Source organism: Leucoraja erinacea, chromosome 11 (assembly GCF_028641065.1).
Source record: "Leucoraja erinacea ecotype New England chromosome 11, Leri_hhj_1, whole genome shotgun sequence".
Classification (NCBI taxonomy): domain Eukaryota; kingdom Metazoa; phylum Chordata; class Chondrichthyes; order Rajiformes; family Rajidae; genus Leucoraja; species Leucoraja erinaceus.
The window spans coordinates 22568971-22595279 of NC_073387.1; the positions used below are offsets into that span (position 1 = coordinate 22568971).

Below are 26309 nucleotides of genomic sequence, written 5' to 3' on the forward strand. Positions count from 1 at the left end.
TATTGAATGTTGTCTATTTTCTTAAGAGAAGTACTTGATGCGGACCCATACACCACACAACCATAATCTAACACAGATCTAATTAACCCAGTGTATATACCCTTCAAAGCTGTTCTATCTGCCCCCCCTATCACATCCAACTAAACATCTCATTACATTAAGTATCTTCTTACATTTGTCCACTACTTTCTGAATATGAACCATCCATGTAATCCTCTCATCAAACCATAAACCTAAAAATTTATAGTATTTTACTCTCTCCAATTCCTGGTTATATAATTTTAGTTTTACCTCACTATCAATTTTCTTCCTAGGAAAAAACATTATCTTTGTCTTTTCCACAGAAAATTTGAATCCCCATTTATATGACCACTCTTGTACCTTTATTATAGCCCTCTGTAGTTTCTGCACAATAAACTTCACATTTCTCCCCCTTTTCCAGATTGCCCCATCATCCGCAAACAGTGAAACTCCCATTTCATTTACAATTTCTTCATATACATCATTTATCATTACTAAAAATAGTAAAGGACTTATTATGCTCCCTTGAGGTGTTCCATTTTCAATATGTAATATTCCTGAGTATTGATTTCCAACTCGTACTTGTATTGACCTCCCAAATAAAAAATCCTTAATCCATTTAAATATACGACCTTTAATCCCCAATTTACCTAGTTTCACTAATAACCCTTCTCCCCACATCATATCATATGCTTTCTCAATATCAAAAAATACAGCTACTACACTTTCTCTGTTAATTTGTGCTCTCCTAATTTCATGTTCTAAACATATAGCTGGATCCATGGTGTTTCTCCCCTTCCTGAAACCACTCTGGTAATTGGATAAATATCCTTTATTTTCTACATAATATGTTAACCTTTCATTTACCATTTTTTCCATTACTTTACATATGTTGGATGTTAACGCAATAGGCCTATAATTCCCTGGGTTTGTCAGATCTTTACCTGGTTTTCCTATTGGGATTACTACTGCCTCCTTCCAGCTTTGCGGTAATTTCCCACCCTCCCACACTTTATTATAAAATTCTAACAAAAAATCCTTGGATGTTTCACTGAGATGGTTTAACATGGTGTAACAAATCTGATCTTTACCTGGTGCTGACATCTTGGTTTTTCTAAGAGCTCGATTGAATTCTGTCTTTGTGAATGGTTTGTTAAAAACATTGTTAGTGTCTTCCTCATATCGTATTAACTGTATATTCTCTGCTATAGTATTTTCTTTTCCTTTTCTTCCTTCTTCACTAACATTGTCTGAACTGTGAATTTTAGCAAAAGATTTTGCCAACATCTCTGCTTTCTCTTCATCTTTCACTGCTGTAATTTCACCGTCAGTTAGGATTGGATTTCCTAACACTCTATTTTCACCCCCATTTATCACTCTCTATCTGTCACTTTAATGGATAGAATGCCCATCACCTGAATATAATTGCTATTAATCAATGTCACCTGTGTACAATTAACATCGCTATTCCCGCAGGTTGGTAGATTGCACCATTTTAAGACCTAAGATTCTTACGCGAAGGACGTGTTTAACAGAATTCAAAATTGTTAAACATTTAAATGGGATAAAATACCAATGTAGAGAAAAGTAATGTATTAAGTGCATAGGTTTATTAGTGTGAGGAGTTCTATATGTGAGGTGGATGCAGTTTAGGTAAGTACTAGAAAAAGGAATTTATCTCCAGAGAGTAAGGGTGGCGGAAGGATCTAATTTAATTATAGTTTATTGTCACATGTACTGAGGTACAGTGAAAAGCTTTTTAGTTGTGTGCTATCCAGTCAGTGGAAAGATGATACATGATTACTATCAAGCCGTCCACAGTGTACAGGTACAGGATAAAGGGAATAATGTTTAGTGCAAGATAAAGTCCAGTAAAGTCCGATTAAAGATAGCCCGAGGGTCTCCAATGAGGTCGATTGGAGGTTAGGACCGCTCTAGTTGGTGATAGGATGGATCAGTTGCCTAATAACAGCTGCTGCAGCACAATGGCGCAGCAGTAGAGTCGCTGACTCACAGCGCCAGAGACATGGATTAGATCCTGACTACGGGTGCCGTCTGTATGGGATTTGTACGTTCTCCCTGTGACCACGTGGGTTTTCTCCAGGTGCTCTGGTTTCCTCCCACACTCCAAAGACGTACAGGTTTGTAGGTTAATTGGCTTTGGTAAAATTATAATAGTCCCTAGTGTGTAGGATAGTGCTAGTGTGCGGGGGTGATCACTGGTTGGCGCTGACTCGATGGGCTGTTTCCACGCTGTATCTCTACAGTCTAAAGTATAAAGACCTTAAGGTGGTCCCATTTGGACCCTATGCCACTTAAGGAGGTTGCTCTGGAAATTGTGGATGCATTAGTGATCATTTTCCAATGTTCTATAGATTCAGGATCAGTTCATATGGATTGGAGGGTAGCTAATGTTATCCCACTTTTAAGAAAGGCGGGAGAGAGAAAACAGGGAATTATAGACCAGTTAGCCTGACCGGTGGAGGGGGAAGATGCTGGAGTTAATTATAAAATATGAAATAGCGGCATATTTGAATAGCTGTAGCAGGATCGGTCCGAGTCAGCATTATTTATGAAGGTGAAATAATGCTTGACTGATCTTCTGGAATTTTTTGAGGATGTAACTAGGAAAATGGACAAGGGAGAGTCAGTGGATGTGGTGTACCTGGACTTTCAGAAAGCATTTGATAATGTCACACATAGGAGATTAGTGGACAAAATTATGGCACATGGTATTGGAGGTAGAGTGCTTGACATGGATAGAGAAGTGGTTGGCAGACGGGAAACAAAGAGTAGGGATTAACGGGTACCTTTCAGAATGGCAGGCAGTGACTAGTGGGGTACCCGCAAGGCTCGGTGCTGGGACCGCAACTATTTACAATATACATTAATGATCTAGATGATGGGATTAAAAGTAACATTACCAAATTTGTAGATGACACAAAGCTGGGTGGCAATGTGAACTGTGAAGAGGATGCTATGAGGATGCAGGGTGACTAGGACGGGTTGGGTGAGTGGGAAGATGCATGGCAGATGCAGTTTAATGTGGATAAATGTGAGGTTATCCACTTTGGTGGCAAAAACAGGAAGACAGATTATTGTCAAGTTGGGAAAAGGGGAAGTAAAACAGGATCTGGGGGTCCTTGTTCATCAGTCACTGAAATTAAGCATGCAGATACAGCAGGCAGTGAAGATAGAGAATGGCATGTTGGCCTTCATAACACGAGGAGTCGAGTATAGGAGCAAAGAGGGTCTTCTGCAGTTGTACAGGGCCCTAGTGAGACCACACCTGGAGTATTGTGTGCAGTTTTGGTCTCCAAATTTGAGGAAGGACATTCTTGCTATTGAGGGAGTGCAGGGTAGGTTCACCAGGTTAATTCCTGGGATGGCGGGACTGTCATATGTTGAAAGATGGGAGCGTCTGGGCTTGTACCCTCTGTAATTTAGAAGGATGAGAGGATATCTTATTGAAACATATACGATTGTTTAGGGCTTGGACACGCTAGAGCCAGGAAGCATGTTCCAGATGTTGGGGGAGTCCAGAACCAGGGGCCACAGTTTAAGAATAAGGGGTAAGCCATTTAGAACAGCGATGAGGAAAAACTTTTTCACACAGAGAGTTGTGAATCTGTGGAATTCTCTGCCTCAGAAGGCGGTTCTCGAGATGCTTTCAAGAGAGAGTTAGATAGAGTCTTAAAGATAGCGGAGTCGGGGGATATAGGGAGAAGGCAGGAATGGGGTACTGATTGTGGATGATCAGCCATGATCACATTGAATGGCGGTGCTGGCTCGAAGGGCCGAATGTCTTACTCCTGCACCCATTGTCTAAACATTTCCTATCCATGTACTTTTAAATGTTATTGTTATACCTCCCTCAACTACCTCCTCTGGCAGCTCTTCCATATACCCAGCACCTCTAAGTCTCCAATTATTCTTACAAATTTTAGACTTTAGAGATACTGTGCAGAAACAGGCCCTTTGGTCCACCACGTTCACACCAACCACCAACCCTACACACTAGGGACAATTTACAATTTTACCAAAGCCAATTAACCTACAAACCTGCATGTCTTTGGAGTGTGGAATGTGGGAGGAAACTGGAGCACCCAGTGAAAACCCACGCAGTCACGGGGAGAATGTACAAACACCATACAGGCAGCACCCCTAGTCAGTCAGTGGCGTTATCAGGATGCATCAGAGATAATCATGTCAACAGATCAGTCCACAGGCACAAGAAATTGACCTTCTATACTTCACACTGCCTCGGGGAAAGTAGCCAACGTAATCAAAGTCCTGTCCACCCCATTCATTGAATTTCTCCCCTCTCCCGACGGCAGATGTTTGAAATCGCTCACCACTCAGGAACAGCTTCTTCCCCTCTAACAGACACACACCACCAGATTCAAGAACAGCTTATTTTCTGTTGCTATCAGATCCCTGCCTGGCTCCAAGAACTATATACTGAACTCTAGTGTACAGGAATAGATTGGATAAACGCACAGTCTCTTGCTCAGAGTAGGGACAAAGGACATTTATTGTCACAAACACCCAATTGGTGCAGTGAAATATGAGTTACCATCAGCACACAAATAAGATAAACACAACACTTTAGAGTTTAACATAAAACATAAAAAACATCTCCCTCCCCACAGCGGAATCAACGTTTCCCACTGTGAGGGAAGGCACCAAAGTTCAGTCCTCTTCCTCTGTTCACCCGTGGTCGGGGCTTAATGAGGCTTCTGCAGTCGCCGCATGGTGGCCCGATGTTTTAGGCCCTCGAACGGAAGAACACTCTCAGGAACGAGAGGACATAGGTTTCAAGTGAGGGGGAAAGACTTAATATGAACCTGAGGGGTAACTTTCACACAAAGGTTGGCAGGTGTATGGAACGAGCTGCGAGGAAAGGTAGTGAGGCTGGTATTATCGCAATGTTTAAGAAACATATAGCCAGGTATATGGATAGAATAGGTTTAGAGGGATATGGGTCAAACACAGGCAGGTGAGACTCTTATAGATGAGACATGTTGTTTGGTGTGGGCAAGATGGGCTGAAGAGCCTGTTTCCACGCTGTATTTCCCTTTGCTCTACCTATTGTACTTGACTTTGGCTTGATTGGATTTATGTAAATTTTCTAATTTGAATGGATAACATGCAAATAAAAGCTTTTCACTGTAGCTAAGCACGTAACAATCATGAAACGGAAACTAAACCATATCTTTAGTTTAGAGATACAGCTTGGAAACAGGTCATTCGGTCCATCGAGTCTGTGCTGTACCTGGTCACACTAGTTCTATGTTATCTTACTTTCACATCTGTACACTAGGGGCAAATTATAGAGGGCTAATAATCCTACAAACTGCACGTGATTGGGATGTGGGAGGAAACCAGAGCACCCGGAAGAAATTCATGCAGCCACAGGGAGAATGTGCAAACTCCACACAAACACAGCATTCGAGGTCAGAATCAAACTCGGCTCTCTGGCGGTGTAAGGCAGCAACTCTACAGTTGTACCCCTGTGCTGCCCTGTAGCATACATGCTGGGGATACATTCCCAATCTTCCAACCTACCTCATTGAGGACCAAGCACTTTAAAAAAATCTGCGCTTTTTCTGTAGCTGTAATCGGCTTTATCTTGCACTAAACTTTATTCCCTTATCACGTATCTGTACGATGTGAATGGCTTGATTGTAATCATGTACTGTCTTGCCACTGACTGGTTGGCACGCAACAAAAGCTTTTCACTGTACCTCGGCACCCGTGACAACTAAACTAAACTGAAACTGTATTCTGCATTCTATTTATTTTGCTGCTTATCTATTTTTCTCAGGTGTGCTACGATTTTGCTCAGATAGTATGCAGGGTGAAAAACAAAGATCTTCATTGTATCTCGGTACACGTTGCATTAAAAGAACAATATGAATCTAAATTGAGGGGCAGGGGTGATTTATTGCTCAAATTATGCTCCAATTATCAAAGAACTGCATCAACTACAATAACAATTGTGCAAAAAATGAAACATTGGCCCAAAACTTGTTTAAAAATGTGGTTATATTTCAGGAATATGCATAAAACATTTTCAGTAACAACTAATGCCCAGAATAAGAGAAAACATTACAAATATTGTCGTTGTGTTTCACAGCCATTTTCACTTCCATTTCATACACATCATATTTGTATTGGCATTTTCCCATGAATCGGTAACAAAGAATCATGATGTGAATTAATGTGTCTTTTGAATTGTTAATGAGACCAGGAAACCCTAATTCTCACGACACCACTTAAAAAAAAAAAAATGCAATCTAATTGATTGATTGAACGATACAGCATGGAAACGGGCCCTTCGGCCCATCGAGTCCACAGCAATCATCTGTTCACACACTAGTTCTATGTTATCGCACTGTCGCATCCACTCCCTACACACTTACAGAGGGCCGATTAACCGACATACCCGCACGTCTTTGGGATGCGTCGGGGAAACCGGAGCATCCGGAGGAAACCCACGCAGTCAAAGTGTGAACGTGCAAACACATAGCACCAGAGGTCAGGATTGACCTCCGTTGTCTGGTGCTGCGAGGCTGCAGCTCTACCATCTTGTATCTTGCTGAGAAAGATTGAGAACAGTCAGAAGAAGGGTCCAGACCCGAAACGTCGACTGTCCATTTCCCTCCCGAGATGCTGCCTGACCTGACGAGATCCCCAAGCACCATGAAAGCGGACTGCGATCCTGCTCTCCACAGTTTTAGAAGAATGAAAGATGACCTTGCATCATTATTTGGGACTCGGGGGAGAAGGAAAAGATTTAAGAGGAACCTGAGGGGCAACTTTTCCACACAGATGGTGGTGGGCACACATAACGAGCTGGCAGAGAAGGTAGTCGTGGCAGGGGTACTAAAGCAACATTTAAAAGACATTTGGACGGGTACATGGACAGGAAAGGTTTGGAGAGATGTGGGCAGGTGGGACTAGTGTAGACAGCATGGGCAAGTTGGGACGAAGGGCCTGTTTCCACGTTGTATGACTCTTTGACTAACTTCTATTCCTCCTTCCCCAATTCATTGAAAAGTCCGGACAGGTAATATAATAATTGATCTAATGAATCAGACCATGTTTATACAGTACATACCCCTTTCTTGAGAATAAAAATCTTCCAAATCAAAAGACTAGCCCAGTTGACAAAGCCCTTGGTGAATTAAAAAAAAAAATCTACCTATAACCTCTAGTGTATTTAATTTCATTATAATTAGTGTTCGAAGCACAATGGCTGCATGGTAAATATTTAATAGAAAACATATTGCGTGTATAGAATGCCACAGAGGACATTAAATCTTTAGTTTCTTGGCTGCTGGGGCTTGCAAATCATTCCTTGAAATCTCCTTACTTGCAGTGAAGGGAATTAGTTCAGCCACCTTTTTTCCAATGGTTTCCACCTGTTAACAGAAAACACCAATGTTTTCAGATGCAAGAAACTGCAGATTGTGAGTTTTGCAGCACAGAAACAGGCCCTTTGTCCCAATTTGCCCAGACTGCCAACATGTTCCATGAACACTAGTCCCACCTGCCTGCGTTTGGCCCATATCCCTTTAAACCCGTCCTATCCATGTACCTGTCCAAATGACTTTTAAATATTGTTATTGTACCTGCCTCAACTCCCTCCTCTGGCAGCTCATTCCATACACCCACCATGCTTCTTGAGAAAAAATTTGCTCTGGTTCCTATTAAATATTTCACCTCTCACGTTGAACCCATGTCGCCTGGTTCTTGCTTTCCCCACTCTGGGTAAAAGACTGTGCATTTAACCTATCTATTCCCTACATGATTTTATACGCCTCTACAACCTGGCTCTCAACATCAGTAAGACCAAGGAACTGATTGTGGACTTTGGTAGGGGAAGGATGAGGCCCCACAATCCCGTTCACATCAATGGGACGATGGTGTAGAGGGTCAAAAACTGCAAATTCCTGGGCGTGCATATTTCCGAAGATCTTTCCTGGACCCAGCACAACGATGCAATTATAAAGAAGGTACATCAGCGACTCTACTTCCTGAGAAGATTACAGAGATTCGGCATGTTGAAGAGGATTCTCCTAAACTTCTACAGGTGCACAGTAGGGAGCACCTGTTCAACAAAGTATGTTCTGTATGTTCAACAAAGCTTATCTTATTCTGCATCAGATATGTGGGCCTGTCCATGGAAGAGCAATTGCGAAGGCTGCAGGAAGAAATAACTTGTAAAGTGTGCATGGACAAAGAGGTCTCGGTTGTGTTTATAACTTGTGGTCATTTGGTTGTTTGCACAGACTGTGCACCCTCCCTGAGAAAGAGCCAAAAGAGATGGGGGAGATATTGAACAATTTCTTTTCTTCGGTATTCACCAAGGAGAAGGATATTGAATTATGTGAGGTAAGGGACACTAGTAGAGTAGCTATGGATACTATGAGTTTCAAAGTAAAAGAAGTACTGACACTTTTGAAAAATATAAAAGTGGATAAGTCTCCAGGTCCTGACAGGATATTCCCTAGGACATTGAGGGAAGTTAGTGTAGAAATAGCCAGGGCTATGTCAGAAATATTTCAAATGTCATTAGAAACGGAAATAGTCCCCGAGGATTGGCGTACTGCGCATGTTGTTCCATTGTTTAAAAAGGGTTCTAAGAGTAAACCTAGCAATTATAGGCCTGTTAGTTTGACTTCAGTGGTGGGCAAATTAATGGAAAAGATACTTAGAGATAATATATATAAGCATCTGGATAAACAGGGTCTGATTAGGAACAGTCAGCATGGATTTGTGCCTGGAAGGTCATGTTTGACTAATCTTCTTGAATTTTTTTGAAGAGGTTACTAGGGAAATTGATGAGGGTAAAGCAATGGATGTTGTCTATATGGACTTTAGTAAGGCCTTTGACAAGGTTCCTCATGGAAGGTTGGTTAAGAAGGTTCAACTGTTGGGTATAAATGCAGGAGTAGCAAGATGGATTCAACAGTGGCTGAATGGGAGAAGCCAGAGGGTAATGGTGGATGGTTGTTTGTCGGGTTGGAGGCAGGTGACTAGTGGGGTGCCTCAGGGATCGGTGTTGGGTCCTTTGTTGTTTGTCATGTACATCAATGATCTGGATGAAGGTGTGGTAAATTGGATTAGTAAGTATGCAGATGATACCAAGATAGGGGGTGTTGTGGATAATGAAGAGGATTTCCAAAGTCTACAGAGTGATTTAGGCCATTTGGAAGAATGGGCTGAAAGATGGCAGATGGAGTTTAATGCTGATAAATGTGAGGTGCTACACCTTGGCAGGACAAATCAAAATAGGACGTACATGGTAAATGGTAGGGAATTGAAGAATACAGTTGAACAGAGGGATCTGGGAATAACCGTGCATAGTTCCTTGAAGGTGGAACCTCATATAGATAGGGTGGTAAAGAAAACGTTTGGTATGCTAGGATTTAAAAATCAGAGCATTGAGTATAGAAGCTGGGATGTAATGTTAAAATTGTACAAGGCCTTGGTGAGGCCAAATCTGGAGTATGTTGTACAATTTTGGTCGCCCAATTATAGGAAGGATGTCAACAAAATAGAGAGAGTACAGAGGAGATTTACTAGAATGTTACCTGGATTTCAACAACTAAGTTACAGAGAAAGGTTGAATAAGTTAGGTCTTTATTCTCTGGAGCGCAGAAGGTTAAGGGGGGACTTGATAGAGGTCTTTAAAATGATGAGAGACAGAGTTGATGTGGATCAGCTTTTCCTTTGAGAATAGGGAAGATTCAAACAAGAGGACATGACTTCAGAATTAAGGGACAAAAGTTTAGGGGTAACATGAGGGGGAACTTCTTTACTCAGAGAGTGGTAGCGGTGTGGAATGAGCTTCAAGTGGAAGTGGTGGAGGCAGGTTCATTGGTATCATTTAAAAATAAATTGGATAAGCATATGGATGAGAAGGGAATGGAGGGTTATGGTATGAGTGCAGGCAGGACCCCACCGTCGAAGGGATCTATCGTAGTCGTTACACTCATTTCAACATTGCCATTGGGAAGAAGGTACAGGAGCCTGAAACTGTAACGCCCAGGTTCAGGAACAGCTACTTACCTATAGCCATCAGGCTATTAAAACCAACAACGAATAAGCTCTGAGCTCTCAACTGTAAAAGACTATATTATTATTGCACTATATTTGTTACTTATTGAACTTTTTCTCTTTTCTCCGATTATGTACAATGTTTACATATTCATATATTCTGTTGTGCTGCAGTGAGTAAGAATTTCATTGTCCCATTCGGGACATGACAATAAAACACTCTTGACTTGACTCTTGATCGCCCCTCATCCTTCAGCGCTCCAAGGAATAATGTCCTAGGCTGTTCAACCTCTCCCCTGTAGCTCAGGCCCTCGAGTCCTGGTAACATCCTCATAAATTTGTGTTTAAGAAGGAACTGCAGATGCTGGAAAATCGAAGGTACACAGAAATGCTGGAGAAACTCAGCGGGTGCAGCAGCATCTATGGAGCGAAGGAAATAGGCAACGTTTCGGGCCGAAACCCCTCTTCAGACTGATGGGGGGTGGCGGGGAGAAGAAAGGAAAAAGGGAAAAGGTTTGTAAAAAAAGGTTTTTCCCTTTTTCCTTTCTTCACCCCCCAAAAGGTTTTTCCCTTTTTCCTTTCTTCTCCCCGCCACCCCCCATCAGTCTGAAGAAGGGTTTTGGCCCGAAACGTTGCCTATTTCCTTCGCTCCATAGATGCTGCTGCACCCGCTGAGTTTCTCCAGCACTTTTGTGTACCATCCTCATAAATCTTCTCTTTCCAGCAACATTTACCCTATCAATTCAACCTATCCATGTTCTCCAGAGATGCATACCCAACAGTACGAATGTTAATTTCTCTAATTTTAAGTAACTCCTGCATTCCCTGTCTCCTGGGCTATCCCACACTCTAATCGCCCAGCCAGTTTCACTGTTCGCATTCATATATCCCGTCATTATAACCTCTTCCATAGCCAACAACGGACCATTGTGGGCTCCACTTTTCCTTGGTCATTGGTGGCGGCTCTGATTTGTTCCGAACCTTTTCATACCTCTGGTGTCCCTCCCTCCTGACTCAGTCTGAAGAAGGATCTTGACTGGAAAAGTTACCTATTACTTTTCCTGACTCTTTGAGTTACTCCAGCACTCTGCATCTTTGTACAGTCATTGGTCTCAATGAAGAGCAAGACTTTGCTGGCAATTCCCCTACCTGGAAACCAATGCGCTGGAGTTTTTCATGAAGACCATCCAAAATACGTCTTCCGTCGAAGATAAACGCTGGCTTCAGCATCGCCTTGTAGATCTTTTCATAGTCGAGCTCCTGAAACGATAAGGAGCCTAACTTGAAATCGCGCGCAATTTGCACATGCCACGAATCACAGGTCTTTCTCAACATCCCTGACCGCGTGGGTTTCCTCCGGGTGCTCCAGTTTCCCCCTAAGTTTCAAAGACGTACAGGATTGTAGGCTAATTGGCTTTGGTAAAGATTGTAAATTGTCCCTAACGTGTAGGATAGTGCTAGTGTACGGGGATCGCTGGTCAGCACGGTCTCAGTGGGCTGCAGGGCCTGTTTCCACGCTGTATCTCTAAACAAATAAACTAAACACTTTAATACCTCTGCAATTGGTGTACTGCTGTAGCTAATGCCCCCTGATCTAGCACCTACCCGCCTCTCCACCTTCCCCATCATCACCTCCAATGGCAGACAGTCACAGAGACACGGGTTTGATCCGACCTTGGGTGTTGTCTGTGCGTGTGTGGAGTTTGCAAGTTCTATCAGTGACTGCGTGGGTTTGCTCTGGTTTCCTTTCACATCCCACATCTCACAAATGACATCGGGAAGAAGAGGAAAGACATTCTGTAGCGTGACTTCAGAGCGCTCGGAAGAAGGCTGAAATGCAGGACATCCAGGGTGGTTATCTCTGGTTTGCTTCCAGTTCCTCGTGCAGGGAGATAGTGGATCTGAATGTGTGGCAGGGGGGCAGGGATTTAGATTCTTAGACCACTGGGATCTGTTTTGGGGCAAGGGTGAATTGTTCAAAAGGAAGGGGTTGCACCTTAACAGGCAGGGGGACCAGCATTCTGGCAGGCAGGTTTGCCATGCTACACGGGTGGGTTTAAACTAAATAATGGGAGGGGGGAGGGGGAGAGACAAATTGGAAAGACAAGGATGGAGTTAAAGCAAAATTGGCCCTCTGTAAATTGCCCCTAGTGTGTAGGGAGTGGATGAGAAAGTAGGATAACATAGAACTAGGAGAACGTGTGATCGATGGTCGGCATGGACTCGGTGGGCCGAAGGCCTTGTTTCCATGCTGGATATCTAAAACTAGATCGAAAATCTAACACCTCATCGGGCCACTGCCTGATTTAGTTTAGTTTAGTTTCGAGATGCAGCATGGAAATAGGCCCGTCTGCTCCAACCTGTGATCCCTGCACTATCCAACTCACTACTGACAACTTACAGAAGCCAATTAACGTACAAACATGGATGTTGTTGGGATGTGGGGGAAAACCGGAGAAAACCCACGTGGCCACAGGGAGAACATTGAAACTCTGTACTGATAGCCCCCATAGTTAGCATCGAACACCCCTTCCCTTCTCTCCCCCTTCCCCCTCTCCCCCTCCCCTCTAACCACCCATCCCCGGTCCCCGACTACCGCTGCGCCACTGCGCCCGCTAAATATTTCCAGCATCAGCCGGTTCAATTTTGCTTATTGCTCGCTTTCAATACCTTGAACATGTCCCATTCCGTGCAGATCACAATTGCATGGGCATTCTTGCACGCCTCATAAGGGTCCAAGGCGACGGTGACTAACCGAGACACTATGAGAGAACAAATAAAAGACTTGAATGAACAACGAGCATGTCATGATCTCCGGAAAGCGTTTCTCACAACAGAGGGTGGTGCAGCGGTGCAGCGGTAGAGTTGCTGCCTTACAGCGCCAGGGACACGGGTTCGATCCTTACCTCGGGTGCTGTCTGCATGCATGCAGACTTTCACACTAGTTCCCCATTACTCCACTTTTTCATCCACTCCCTGCACACTAGGGGGCAAATTATAGAGGGCCGATTGACTTACAATCCCACACACACATGTCTTTAGGATGTGGGAGGTAACTGGAGCACCTGGAGGAAACCCACATGGTCACGGTAACAATGTGCAAACTCCACACAGACAGATTTTTGTGTCCATTGTTTTGTCTGCTAATCTTTTTGCCCATGTCACTTAATCTCTCTCCTCACTCCATTGTAAATCATCGTAAGTAACTTTAGGTCTTAAGTGATAGGAGTCGAATTAGGCCATTCGGCCCATCATGTCTACTCCGCCATTCAATCATGGCTGATCTACCTCTCCCTCCGAACCCCATTCTCCTGCCTTCTCCCCATAACCCCTGACACCTGTACTACTCAAGAATCTATCCATCTCTGCCTTAAAAATACCCAGTGACTTGTCCTCCACGGCCTGCTGTGGTTCTTGGTTTCTTGGTCCTCCAAAATATTCCAAATGGAATTTAAACTGGAGGTGGTGCCAAAGAATTCCACAGCTTCACCACCCTCTGACTAATAAATTTCTCCTCATCTCCTTTCTAAAAGAATGTCCTTTAATTCTGGGGCTATGACCTGTGCTCCTAGACTCTCCCACTAGTGGAAACGTCCTCTCCACATCCACTCTATCCAAGTCTTTGACTATTGATAATGTTACAATGAGGTCCCCCTCATTCTTCTAAACTCCAGCGAGTACAGGCCCAGTGCTGACAAACGCTCATCAAACTTCAAGCCCTCCTGAAATAAATGCTAGCATTGAGTTTGTTTACTTTGACAGATTTATTTCAAACTCAGTTTCTCTATTACAAATCTGACTGTAACCTTTTGCTTAGTATTAGAACGACAGTGCAGAAACAGGCCCTCCAGACCACCGGGTCCACGCCAAACAGTGATCACCTGTTCACACTAGTTCTGTTATCACTTTCTCACCCAGAGGGCCCGTTTCCACACTGTATCTCTAAGCTAACAATAACTCCAATAACAAAATAGGTTTACATAGAAACATCGAGTAGACACATAGCTTATAACCCAGTGGTATAAATGTTGCTTTCTCTAATTTCAAGTAACCCTGGCAATGCCTCTCCCTCCATCCCACCCCCACCTTAGTCGTCCTGCTGGTTTCACTGTTCGCATCCCTTCGTTATCACCTCTTCCACAGCCAACAATGGACCATTGTGGGCTCCACCTTTCATTGGTCAACCCTGCCGGTTCTGATCTGTTCTGTACTTTGTCATATCTCTCGTGTCCCTCTCCCCTGACTCAGTCTGAAGAAGGGCCTTGACCCGAAACGTCACCTATTCCTTTTCTCCAGCCTGGCCCCGCTGAGTTACTCCAGCTTTTTGTGTCTGTCTTTGCCAGGAATACATACCTCTGTCCGGATCATCATCGCAAATGTTTGTTTGGCTCAAGTCTTGAATGATTTGTTCCTTTTTAACCTTCGGATCGAAGATGTGCAGTTTAGCGCCTTCATCCATGAGGTACTTGCTGACGTAAATACTGGAAGATTCCCTAATACACATACAAAGGAAGCTCTAATAACACAGATCAAAGGAACAGTACAAGCCACAGAGTGCTGGAGTAACTCAATGTGTCAGGCAGCATCTACAACGGCAGCAAACCAGGTTCGATCCTGACTACGGGTGCTGTCCACATGCAGTTTCTACGTTCTCCCTGTGACCTGCTTTGGTTTTCTCTGGATGTTCCGGTTTCCTCCCACACTCAAAAGACATACATGTTTGTAGGTTAATTGGCTTCAGTAAAAATTGTAAATTGAGTCGAGTGTGTGTAAGAATAGTTTTAGTGTGCTGGAATCACTGGTCAGCGCAGACTCTGTGGGCTAAAAGGCCTGTTTCCGGGCTGTATCTCTAGACTAAACTAAATCTATATTTCAGTGCAGGATCTACAAAAGGTCCCTACCCGAAAAGTCGCCTCTCCATGTTCTTCGACTCACTCAGTTACTCCAGCACTTTGTGTGGTTTTTTTTTGGTAAGCCTGCAGTTCCTTGTGCCTACATGGAACAGTACAGCACAGGAACAGGTTCTTCAGCCCAGCATGTCTGTACCGAACATGATGCCAAGTTAAACTGTTTGCATGTGATCCAGATCACTCCATATCTTGCGTGCTTACATAAAAGCCTCTTAAACACCACAATCATAGCTGCTTCCACCACCAGCCCTGGCAGCCAGTTTCAGGCACCCCACCACCCAAAGCATGAGGCTTGATGGCATTATCTATAGAGAGACAGGAATCTGCTTGGCTCAGTTATTGCATCAGCACTTTAATAGAGCTCTCCAATATATGCCCTTCCCTGCTCTCTCCACATTCTCTTACAAAATCTTCCTTCCCTTTGTAAATTACCTGGTAAATTGGTCACCATAATTAAAGGCTAGGCGTATTTAACAAACAAATGAACTAAACATTTCTCTTCTTCTCGTTGTTTTGTTAACTGCCCACCTTATATTGGGAATCATAAGAAAAGAATGTTGGAAACACCCAGCAAGTCAGGCAGCATCTGTGGAGGTAGAAACCGAGTGCGTATTTTAGAGATGGCACGATAGGACCAGGGGTAAAAATTCACAGAGAGTTGGGAGGGATAGATAAGATTAAGCAACTATCAACGATATTGGTGTGACCAACGTGATAAGGCGTTAAAGAAGACATCCAGTTGACAGGATAATGAGGGCATTTTGAAAGAGAAAAACCAAACCAACCAACGCCACAGGCACTGAAATGCAGGTAAGAAATGCTCAACGCAACAAAGTATTGGCTTTAAGAAAAACGTTGCGCCAATGTTACAGATGCAATCATAGAGTGGTACAGAACAGAAACAGGCCTTTGACCAACACGTCCATGCAATCCCACTTGCCCATGTACACCAATATCATTTCGCCATTGACATAGGATGTAGAATAGCCAAGCACAGAAACAGGCCCTTCGGCCCACCACATGCATGTAATCCCACTTGCGCAAGTAGAGTCATAGAGTGATAGAGCGAGGAAACAGGCCCTTCGGCCCAACTTGCCCACACCGGCCTACATGTCCCAGCTAAACTAGTCCCACCTGCCTGTGTTTGGTCCATATCCCTCCAAAACAATCTAATTTTTCCACATTGACATAGAACGTTGAAGAACGTTGAAGAGTACAGTACAGAAACAGACTGTTCGGCCCACCACATCCATGCAATCCCATTTGCCCAAGAACACCAGTTCCATTTTCCAGTATTGACAAAGAATGTAGAAGAGCAGAACAGAACAGCACAGAAACAGACCCTATGGCCCACTATGTCCGTGTGCAGCACATCAATGCCATTTGTCCGCATTAGAAGAGAACGTAGAGCAGTAAGAGAACAGGACCAGACCCTTCAGCCCGCAATGTCCATGCTGAACACAAGATGAAGATAAGCTAATCTCCTCTGTCTGCACGTAATCCGTATCCCGGCTTATCCATCTGCCTATCCAAAAGCCTCGGAAACACCACTAACGTACCTGCTAATACCCCTGTCAGCATTCTCCAGGCACCCACCAGATTCAGATTTGTGGCTAAAAGGATAGAATGTTAGATGATTATATAAAGGGCAGTTTCAGATGACCAACTGAGAGCAAGGTAAGAGTGGGAGTTGTTAAAGTCAACACACTTAACAAAGGGCCTCGTCAGTTTTGAATGAATGGTACTTTATTGTCAAAAGCAGCTAGCATCCTGAATGACTGTTCTTGGTGTGTGTGTAAAAAGAAGGTAAATAGTTTAGTTTAGTTTTAGTTTGGCTTATTGTCCCGTGTACTGAGGTACAGTGAAAAGCTTTTGTTATGTACTATCCAGTCAGTGCCTCTCCTGGACTGCAACCTTGATGTGGAGGAGAGGCTTGTGTACTCCAGTGATCCTGAGAACTATGTTGGATGGGGTTTCATATCCCTGGCAGGTTCAGCCAAACCGGACAGGTCTCGGGTGAGGAGGCAGACGAAGCAGTCCCTGGTCCTTCAGGTTGGGGGTTGTGCGTGGGGTTAACTACCCCACCCTGGAAAACAGTGTGAGTTAAGGGCCTGTCTCACCCGCATGCGACTCCATGCGGCAAGCGCGACCTTATGTGGTCGCTTGAGCCGTACGGCCTCGCGGGGCCGGTCCCACTTCGATCGCCGGAGCCGTATGGAGTTGTGCGGGGCTGGTCCGGACATCGCACCGGGCTCTGAAAAACTGACACTGTTCAAAAATTCCACACAGCAACGGCCTGCCGGCCCGCAGCCACATTGAGGCCGTACGCAGCGCCTCGACACCGTACGCAGCGGAGTTTGCACCTTCCCCCTGTGACCTTGCGGGTTCTCTCAGGGTGCTACGTTTTCCTCCCACACTCCAAAGACGTGCAGGTTTGTAGGTTATTTGGCTTTTGCAAATTGTAAATTGTCATTGTTTAGCATAGTGCTAGTGTACGAGTTGATTGTTGGTTGGCACGGATTCAGTGGGTCAAAGGGTCTGTTTCCGTGCTGTATCTTTAAAGTCCAAAGATGCTTTGCTAAGGATAAGTGCAAGACTTCGGGTCAGGAGGCTTTGTGGAGGGTAAATGGAACGGCCTGTTTCCACGCTGTACAACTAAACAAGAGGCAACAGAATGCTAAGAGAGAAACAAGGATGAAAGACCACAAAGAAATGTTGATCATGGATAAATTATCCCACAATGTACAACCCGCATGTAACCATTGTGTTACAGAGTGTGAACCTGTGAAACACCTTTGTGAAGAAGAAGGGTCCCGATCCAAAACGTCGCTTCTCCATGCTCTCCAGAGATGCTGCCTGACCCGCTGAGTTACTCCAGCACTTTGTATTGGTATATTTTACACCAGCATCTGCGGTTATTTGTGTAAAGACTTTGGGTTCTCCCGATAAATACTGTTAAGGACGTGAATGAACCAACTTGTTTGAGAGACTCTCTACTGCTGTATGAGATTTTCTTTGTTTTACTATCCTGATCTGAGTCATAATTAAGAGGACAACTGGTCAGGAAAAAGGAGGTGTGGGGCAGGTATAGGCAGCTGGTATCAAGTGTGTCCCTGGAGGAGAATAGGGGACTGAACAACATACTTAAGAAGGAAATCAAGAAGGCAAAAAGGGGGGCAGGGGATAGCTTTGGCAGGTCAAATTAAGGAAAATCCAAAGAGATTTTGTTACATTAAAGGAAAGAGGTAATTAGGGCCCCTCATACCTCAGTGGGCATCTCTGTGTAGCGCCACAGGAGATGGGCAAGGTCCTCAATGAGTATTTCTTCTGTTTTTACTATGGCGAAAGACATGAAGACTGGGGGACTTGGGATTATTAATGGAGATGTCTTGAGGACAGTCCGTACTATGGTCAAAGAGGTACTGAATGTTGTAGGGTGTATGGAGATCGATCAATCTCCTGGCTCCCTTTAGGTATATCTGTGGACACTGTGGGAAGCTAGAGAAGACATTGAGGGAGTTGATATACATGAATCATCGTTAGACATGGGTGACATTCCAGTTTACAGGTGGGCGGCTAATGTTGTGCCTCTATTTAAGAACGTCTTAATGGACAATCCTGGGAATTATAGGCCAGTGAGCCTAACATCTGTGGTAGGTAAGTTACTGGAGAGGAATCCGAGGGACAGGATATATATGCATTTAGATAGACTGAGAAATACGAGGGAAAATCAGGATGGTTTTGAACATGGAGATCGAGATCAAGGGCGGCACAGTTGCACAGCGGTAGAGTTGCTGCCTTACTGCGCCAGAGACACAGATTGGATCCTGACTACGGGTGCTGGCTGTATGGAGTTTGTACCCTCTCCTTGTAACCATGTGGGTTTAACTGGGTGCTCCAGTTTCCTCCCACAAGCCAAAGACTTTCAGGTTGTTAGGTTAATTGGCTTCTGTAAATTGTTCCTAGTGTGTAGGATAGAACTAGTTTATGGGAGATCAATGGTTGGCAAGGACGTGGTGGGCCAAAGGGCCTGTTTCCACGCTGTATCTCGAAAATAAACAAAACTAAATTTGATAAATTTGAGTTTTTTGAAGATGTAATCCAAACGTTGAAGAGGGAAAGGCTGTAGACAGACATTGTCTATATGGACTTCAGCAAGGCCTTTGATGTAGGTTCGGCAGGCTAGGACATGAATCCTTGGGAGTGCTGAGAGACGATCTTATAGAGGTGTAGAAGATCACAAGAGAAACAGATAGGGTGAATGCACAGAGACTTTTACCCAGAGTAGGGGGAATCAAGAACTAGAGACATAGGTTTAAGGTGAGAGGGGAAAGATTGAATAGGATTAAATGGGGCAACTTTTCCACTCAGACTGTGGTGGGCATATGGAACATGCTGACAGAGTAGATAGTTGAGACAAGTACATCTAAGAGACACATGGACATGTACATGGATAGGAACGTTTTAGATGGATATGGGCCAGATGCAGGCAGGTAGGACTAGCATAGATGGGACATTTTGGTTGGCATGGATAAGTTGGGCTGTCACTGTGCTGTGACCATTCTCTGTACAAACTGAACTTACCCTGCACATCTCCTTTAAACTTTGCCCCTCAGACCTTAAAGCCAGGCCCTCTAGTATTTTGATACAGCAGTTCCACACTTAGGAGAAAAAAGGTTCTGACTGTCCACCCTCTAGCTGTGCCTCTCATAGTTTTATCAATTTCTATCAGGTCTCCCCCCCCCCCAATATCCAGCGTTCCAGAGAAAATAATCCAAGTTTATCCAACACCTCCTCATAACTATTACCCTCTAATCCAGGTAGCATTCCGCTAAAGCTGAGGTGAACAAGCAGACAGCAGCCACAAGTTTCAGAGATCTAGCAAGCTCTACCTTGTATCACCAGTGTTCTTCTTAAAGGCAAACCCCAGCAATCCAATCTTCTTATCAGTAACAGTGTTGAAAAGACAGCCAATCACACGAGCTGCAAATCTCCTCCGCTGATAATCATTAATCTCGATCACCTGAGAGAAAAAATAGTATTGAGTTAAAACACAGAGCAGTCCAGCACAAGATGACCATAGATAATTAGAAGGTACACAAAAATGCTGGAGAAACTCAGCGGGTGCAGCAGCATCTATGGAGCGAAGGAAATAGGCGACGTTTCGGGCCGAAACCCTTCTTCAGACTGATGGGGGGGGGGGGGGGGGAAGAAGAAAGGAAAGGAGGAGGAGGAGGAGGAGCCCGGGGGATGGGAGGAGACAGCTCGAGGGTTAAGGAAGGGGAGGAGACAGCAAGGGCTAGCAAAACTGGGAGAATTCAACGTTCATGCCATCCGGACGCATACAACCCAGGCGGAATATGAGGTGCTGTTCCTCCAATTTCCGGAGTTGCTCACTCTGGCAATGGAGGAGACCCAGGACAGAGAGGTCGGATTGGGAATGGGAGGGGGAGTTGAAGTGCTGAGCCACCGGGAGTTCAGGAAGGTTATTGCGGACTGAGCGGAGGAGTTCGGCGAAACGATCGCCCAACCTCCGCTTAGTCTCCCCGATGTAAATCAGCTGACATCTAGAGCAGCGGATGCAGTAGATGAGGTTGGAGGAGATACAGGTGAACCTTTGTCGCACTTGGAACGACGGCTTGGGTCCTTGAATGGAGTCGAGGGGGGAGGTGAAGGAACAGGTGTTGCATTTCTTGCGGTTGCAACGGAAAGTGCCCGGGGAGGGGGTGGTACGGGAGGGAAGGGAAGAATTGACAAGGGAGTTGCGGAGGGAGCGGTCTTTGCGGAAGGCAGACATGGGGGGAGATGGGAAGATGTGGCGAGTGGTGGGGTCACGTTGGAGGTGGCGGAAATGGTGGAGGATTATTTGTTGTATTTGCCGGCTGGTGGGGTGAAAGGTGAGGACTAGGGGGACTCTGCCCTTGTTGTGAGTGCGGGGATGGGGAGAGAGAGCAGTGTTGCGGGGTATGGATGAGACCCTGGTGCGAGCCTCATCTGTGGTGGCGGAGGGGAATCCCCGTTCCCTGAAGAACGAGGACATTTCCGATGCCCTGGTGTGGGACGTCTCATCCTGGGAGCAGATGCGGTGTAGGTGGAGGAATTGGGAGTAGGGGATGGAGTCTTTACAGGGGGCAGGGTGGGAAGACGTGTAGTCCAGATAGCCATGTGAGTCAGTTGGTTTGTAGTGTAGTACATAGATAATTAAATATAAGAGCAGAATTCGGCCATTTGAGCCATCGAGTCTACTCCACCATTCAATCATGGCCGATCTGTCTCTCTCTCAACCCCATTCCACTGCCTTCTCCTCATGACCTTTGACACCCTTATGGGCCTGTCAAATTTTGGGCCTGCGATTTTTTAGGCAAACTGTCATAGTTGTAGCAGGTCGCTGAAAAAAACGGCGACCACCTACGTCATCCTGGCGACAAACTACGACAGCACCTACATCGGGGGAAGTCAAGCTGCGCTCATTGGCGTCAAACTCATGGTCGCCAAATATTTTTCAACATGTTGAAAATTTAGCGGGGACGAGAAAGACGCTACGACTTTTTGCACGACTGAGAATACTCCCAGCGACCACTGGCGAACATGTGGCAACAAACTAGTCACCTGGAGTTTCCTAAAAAAATCACCTAAGTGGGACAGGCCCATTACTAATCAAGAACCTATCCATCTCCGCTTTAAAATTAGCCGTTGACGCCGCAAACGGCGGTGGCAACAAATCCAACCGATTAACCAACCTCTGCCGAAAGAATTTCCTCCCCATCTCCATTCTAAAGGTACGTCCTTTTATTCTGAGGCTGTGCCCTCTGGTCCTCGACTCTCCCACTAGTGGAAATGTTCACTCTATCCAGTCCTTTCATCATTCGGTAAGTTTCAATGACATCCCCCTCATCCTTCTGAACTCCAGTAAGTACCGGCTCAGAGCCATCAAACACTCCTCATGCGTTTACTTTAGACTTTAGAGATACAGCGTGGAACAGGCCCTCCAGCACATCGTATCCACGCCGACCACGATTACTCTTACACTCGCACTATCCTACACACTAGGGACAATTTCTCATTAACAGAAAACATTAAATTCTCACCTGCTGCCAATATCGAGCCACTTCTGGCAGATTGAGAGCTTCGCAGAGATAAACCAGGTTCAAAACATCCTTCTGAAAACAGCTGCCCCCAAAACCTGTGGCCCAGAAACACAAGTGTGAGAGAAGAGGCTTGGTTAAAGTTTATTATTGTCATGTCTACTGAGATAGTTGATAGTTTTGAGTCACGGAGTCATAGAGTCATGCAGCTCATTAACAGGACCCTTGGCCCAACTTTCCGCTGCCGACTAAGATGCCCCATCTACACTAGTCCCACCTGCCCATGTTTGGCCCACAGCCGTCTAATCCTTTCCGATCCATGCATGTGTCCAAATGTCCTTTAAATGCCGTTATAGTGCCTGCCTCAACTCCCTCCTCCGTGAGTCAGGCGGCATCTATGGAGAAAAGGGAATGTGACGTTTTGGGTCAGGACCCTTCTTAAGACTGAAGGATAGAGGTGGCAGGGAGGGTGGGGAGAAATAAACTGGAGATGAGAAAAGGCCAAAACAAAACAGGGCCGGCAACTGATAACCTCAGGATGGGTGGAGTGCGCCCTTTGTACAGGAAGTACAGGAAGGGTGGGTGAACTTCCCAAGGTCCTGCCCTGTTTCGTTCTGGCCCTTTCTTGCCTGCAGTCCCCCCACCCCTCACCTCTAGCTTTCTGACCCGAAACATCGCCTATTCCTTTTCTCCAGAGATGCTGCCTGACCCACTGAGTTACTGACCCACTGTGACCCATTTTGTGTCTATCTTCAGTATAAATCAGCATCTGCAGTTCCTTCCGACACATTTCAACCACTTCCTCTGGCAGCTGATTCCATATATACTTTTAAATCTTTCCCCTCTCACATTAATACCCTGGTTCACGATTCTCCTACTCTGGGTAACACATCTATTCCCCTTGTGATTTTAAGGAATAAAGGAATAAAGTCCTAGCCTGCACAACCTCTCCCCATAGGCAGCATGTCTGGAGGTGAAGGATGAGTGACGTTACGGGTCGGGACCTTTCTTCAGTCCATCATCCTTTTTCTCCAGATCTGCTACCCGACCCTCTGAGTTACTCCATGTCTATCTTCGGTGTAAATCAGCATCTGCAGTTCCTTTCTGCACAAATAACAGTTCATCTGAGGAACAGGCCCTTTGGTCCAGAGATGCTGCCGAGCACCTGCAGTTCCTCGCGTATAGAGATACGTACCAATGCTGGCTTTTAAGAACTTGCTTCCGATCCTTTGGTCGGTTCCGATCGCGTGAGCCACCTCCTCCACATCCGCTCCCGTCGCCTCACACAAGGCACTGATGGAGTTAATGCTGCTGATCCGCTGGGCCAGGAAGGCATTGGCAGCCTGGAGAGGGGCAGGTCACAGGAGAGGCAAAGACACGCGGATAAGTCATAGCAGCGGAATTAGGCCATTCGCCCCATCGAGTCTACTCTGCCATTCAACCGTGGCTGATCAACATTTTCCGCCCCACCCCATGTTTGGCTCATTTCCCTGCAAACTCATCCAAACCAAAAATACTCGGAACCAGAGGGTCGGAACATAGAATAGTACAGGTCAAGAAGAGCATAAGATGATAATACGAGAGCAGAATTTGTCCATCCGGCCTGTCGAATCCACTCCACCATTCGATCATGGCTGATCTATCATTCCCTCTCAAATCCATTCTCTTGCCTTCTATCCTTGACACCCTTAAGCCCCTGTCCCACTTACGAAACCTGAACAGAAACCTCTGGAGACGTTGCGCCCCACCCAAAGTTTCCATGCGGTTCCCGGAGCTTTTTGTCAGTCTCCCTACCTGCTTCCACTATCTGCAACTTCCGGCAACCACCTGCAACCTCCGGGAACCGCATGGAAACCTTGGGTGGGGCGCAAAGTCTCCAGAGGTTTCCGTTTAGGTTTCCTAAGTGGGACAGGGGCATTACTAATCTAGAACCTGTCTATCTTGGCGTTAAATATACCAAATGACCATTTGGCCCAACTTGTCCATGCCGACCAAATTGCTTAGTGGAATTCTTTGCCACAGGAGGCTGTGGAGGCAAAGCCAGTGGATAGACTTAAGGCAAAGATACATAGATTGTTGATTAATACAGATGTCAGAGTTTATGGGGAGAAGGCAAGATAACGGGGTTAAGAGGGAGAGATAGATCAGCCATGGTTAAATGGCGGAGTATATTTGATGGGTCGAATGGCCTAATTCCGATTTCTAATGATCTTACCTGAGATAGACCTATTTGCCCTCGTATGGATTATGTACAGGCAGACGAGATGTGCGGATCATGTTGTTTTTTTACTCAGAAGGTGGTAAGTGCCTGGAACGTGTTGCCAGGAGTGGTGGTGGAGGCAGATACGATAGTGGCGTTTAAGAGCCTTTTGGACAGGCACATTGATATGCAGGGAATGGAAGGACATGGAACATGTGCAGGCAGATAAGAGTTAGGCTCGGACATTGTGGGCCAAAGGGCCCGTTCACGTGCTATACGGTCCTATCTTCTACGTTCTAACTTATGGAAGGGGGACAATATCCATTGATTAGAGTTAACAGCTTAGAAATGCAGCACGGAAACAGGCCCTTCGGCCCAGAGTCCGCGCCAACTGGCGTTCACCTTGTACACTAGCACTTTCCTACATACTGGGGCCAATTTTGCAATTCTTACCCAAGCCAATTAAGCTACAAACCTGTACGTCTTTGGAGCGTGGGATGAAACCGGAGCACCCGGAGAAAACCCAAATGGTCACAGGGAGAAAGTACACACTCCACACAGAGGGAACCAATGGTCAGGATCGAACCCGGGTGTCTGGTGCTGTGAGGCAGCAGCTCTACCTGCTGCGTCACTGTGCCGCCACTAATGTCCCCCATGTGGTGTCCCCTCCAACCCCTCCAATTCTCAGTCAGAGACCGTACCAGTTTGGAGAGCTCCGATGACCAAGTGTTGGTGGTGATGATCTTGTTTTCCGGCACCCAGCGTTGGTAGATGCTTTTCAGGGCCTGAATGGCCTTTCCACCTTCTGCCGTCTCGTCTCCACCGATGAGAACTCTGTCGGGGTTTTTGAGATCATTGATCGCTGTCCCTTCAGCCAAGAACTCCGGGTTGGAGAGCACCTTGAACAAGAAAGGTCACAATTCAAGTCAAACCATGAGTGTTTTATTGTCCTATGTCCTGAAACGGAACAATGAAATTCTCATATAAACACACATATATATCTCTACATTCTCGAACTACTGCAGATTCCACACCCCCCACCATAGGACTAGAGTGAAGGGAGAAAGATTAATAGGAACCTGAGAGGCCACTTTTTTTTTTACACAAAGGGTGGTGGGTGTGTGGAACGAGCTGCCGGAGGAGGTAGTTGAGGCAGGTACCATCACAATGTTTAAGAAACATTTAGACAGGTACATGGATAAGAAAGGTTTAGAGGGGTAAGGGCCAAACGCAAGGAGGTGGGACTATTGTAAATGGGAAATATTGGCCGGTCTGGACAAGTTGGGCCGAAAGACCTGCTTCCACGCTGTGTGACCCTGTGACTCACTCTGGACGGCTCGATTGTAATCATGTATTGTCTTTGCTCTGACTGGTTACCACGCAACAAAAGCTTTTCACTGTACCTCAGTACACGTGACAATAAACTAAACTAAACTATGACTATGCCCCATGGCTCTGTGACCCCCATGGCTGCTATGACCCCCATAGACCCGATGAACAAAGGAATTGAAGGCCATGAGGAACTGAGATTGAAGAGGATTTGAGTGCAGTGCAGTGAGGATCACCGTTCATCATATTGAATGGCGGGTTAGCATTGAGTGGCCGACTGCTGCTGCTGTATCCATGGTGCTGCCCAACCCAAGTCACTCCCTACCTGAAGGTTCAAGTTGCACTTGGTGTTGGCGTTGAATATCCGGCGGATGCTCTCGGCTGCCCTCACTGGCACAGTGCTCTTCTCCACCACGATCTTGTTGCCAATCCCCACCTCTGCGATCCTCCGGGCACAAGCCTCGATGTACTTCAGGTCAGCTGCCCGCCCCTTGCCGATGCCAAAGGTCTTTGAGGGGGTGTTCACCTGTTGGCGAGGAGGGTGGGGGAGGCGGGGGGGGGGGTTTAGAAACGACGAGAGGTACAGGGTAAAGATGTGTTTACTTAAGACCGTAACTAAATCCAACTACAAGGGGTATTCACCTGTCGGGCGAGAGAGCTTTAGTTCAGTTTAGTATAATTTAGTTGTAAATTTAG

At 45.6% G+C, this 26309-nt stretch overlaps 1 protein-coding gene across 2 annotated transcripts in view; it reads right to left on the reverse strand.

Annotated features, from left to right (window-relative positions):
• Positions 1–6051: 6051 nt before the first annotated feature.
• LOC129701545 (UDP-glucose 6-dehydrogenase-like) overlaps positions 6052–26309 on the reverse strand; it is a 37847-nt gene continuing 17589 nt past the window's right edge. The window contains exons 4-13 of one of the 2 annotated variants that reach the window (XM_055642799.1): positions 25939–26139; positions 24986–25183; positions 23280–23427; positions 22088–22182; positions 19892–20022; positions 16559–16612; positions 14443–14582; positions 12760–12851; positions 11239–11349; positions 6052–7448 (exon numbers count right to left, since the gene is read on the reverse strand). In XM_055642799.1, the coding sequence (XP_055498774.1) occupies positions 7341–7448; positions 11239–11349; positions 12760–12851; positions 14443–14582; positions 16559–16612; positions 19892–20022; positions 22088–22182; positions 23280–23427; positions 24986–25183; positions 25939–26139 (1278 nt within the window). In that variant the 3' untranslated portion in view covers positions 6052–7340. The remainder of the gene's footprint in view (positions 7449–11238; positions 11350–12759; positions 12852–14442; positions 14583–16558; positions 16613–19891; positions 20023–22087; positions 22183–23279; positions 23428–24985; positions 25184–25938; positions 26140–26309) is intronic. The other variant, XM_055642800.1, reaches the window with a different exon arrangement.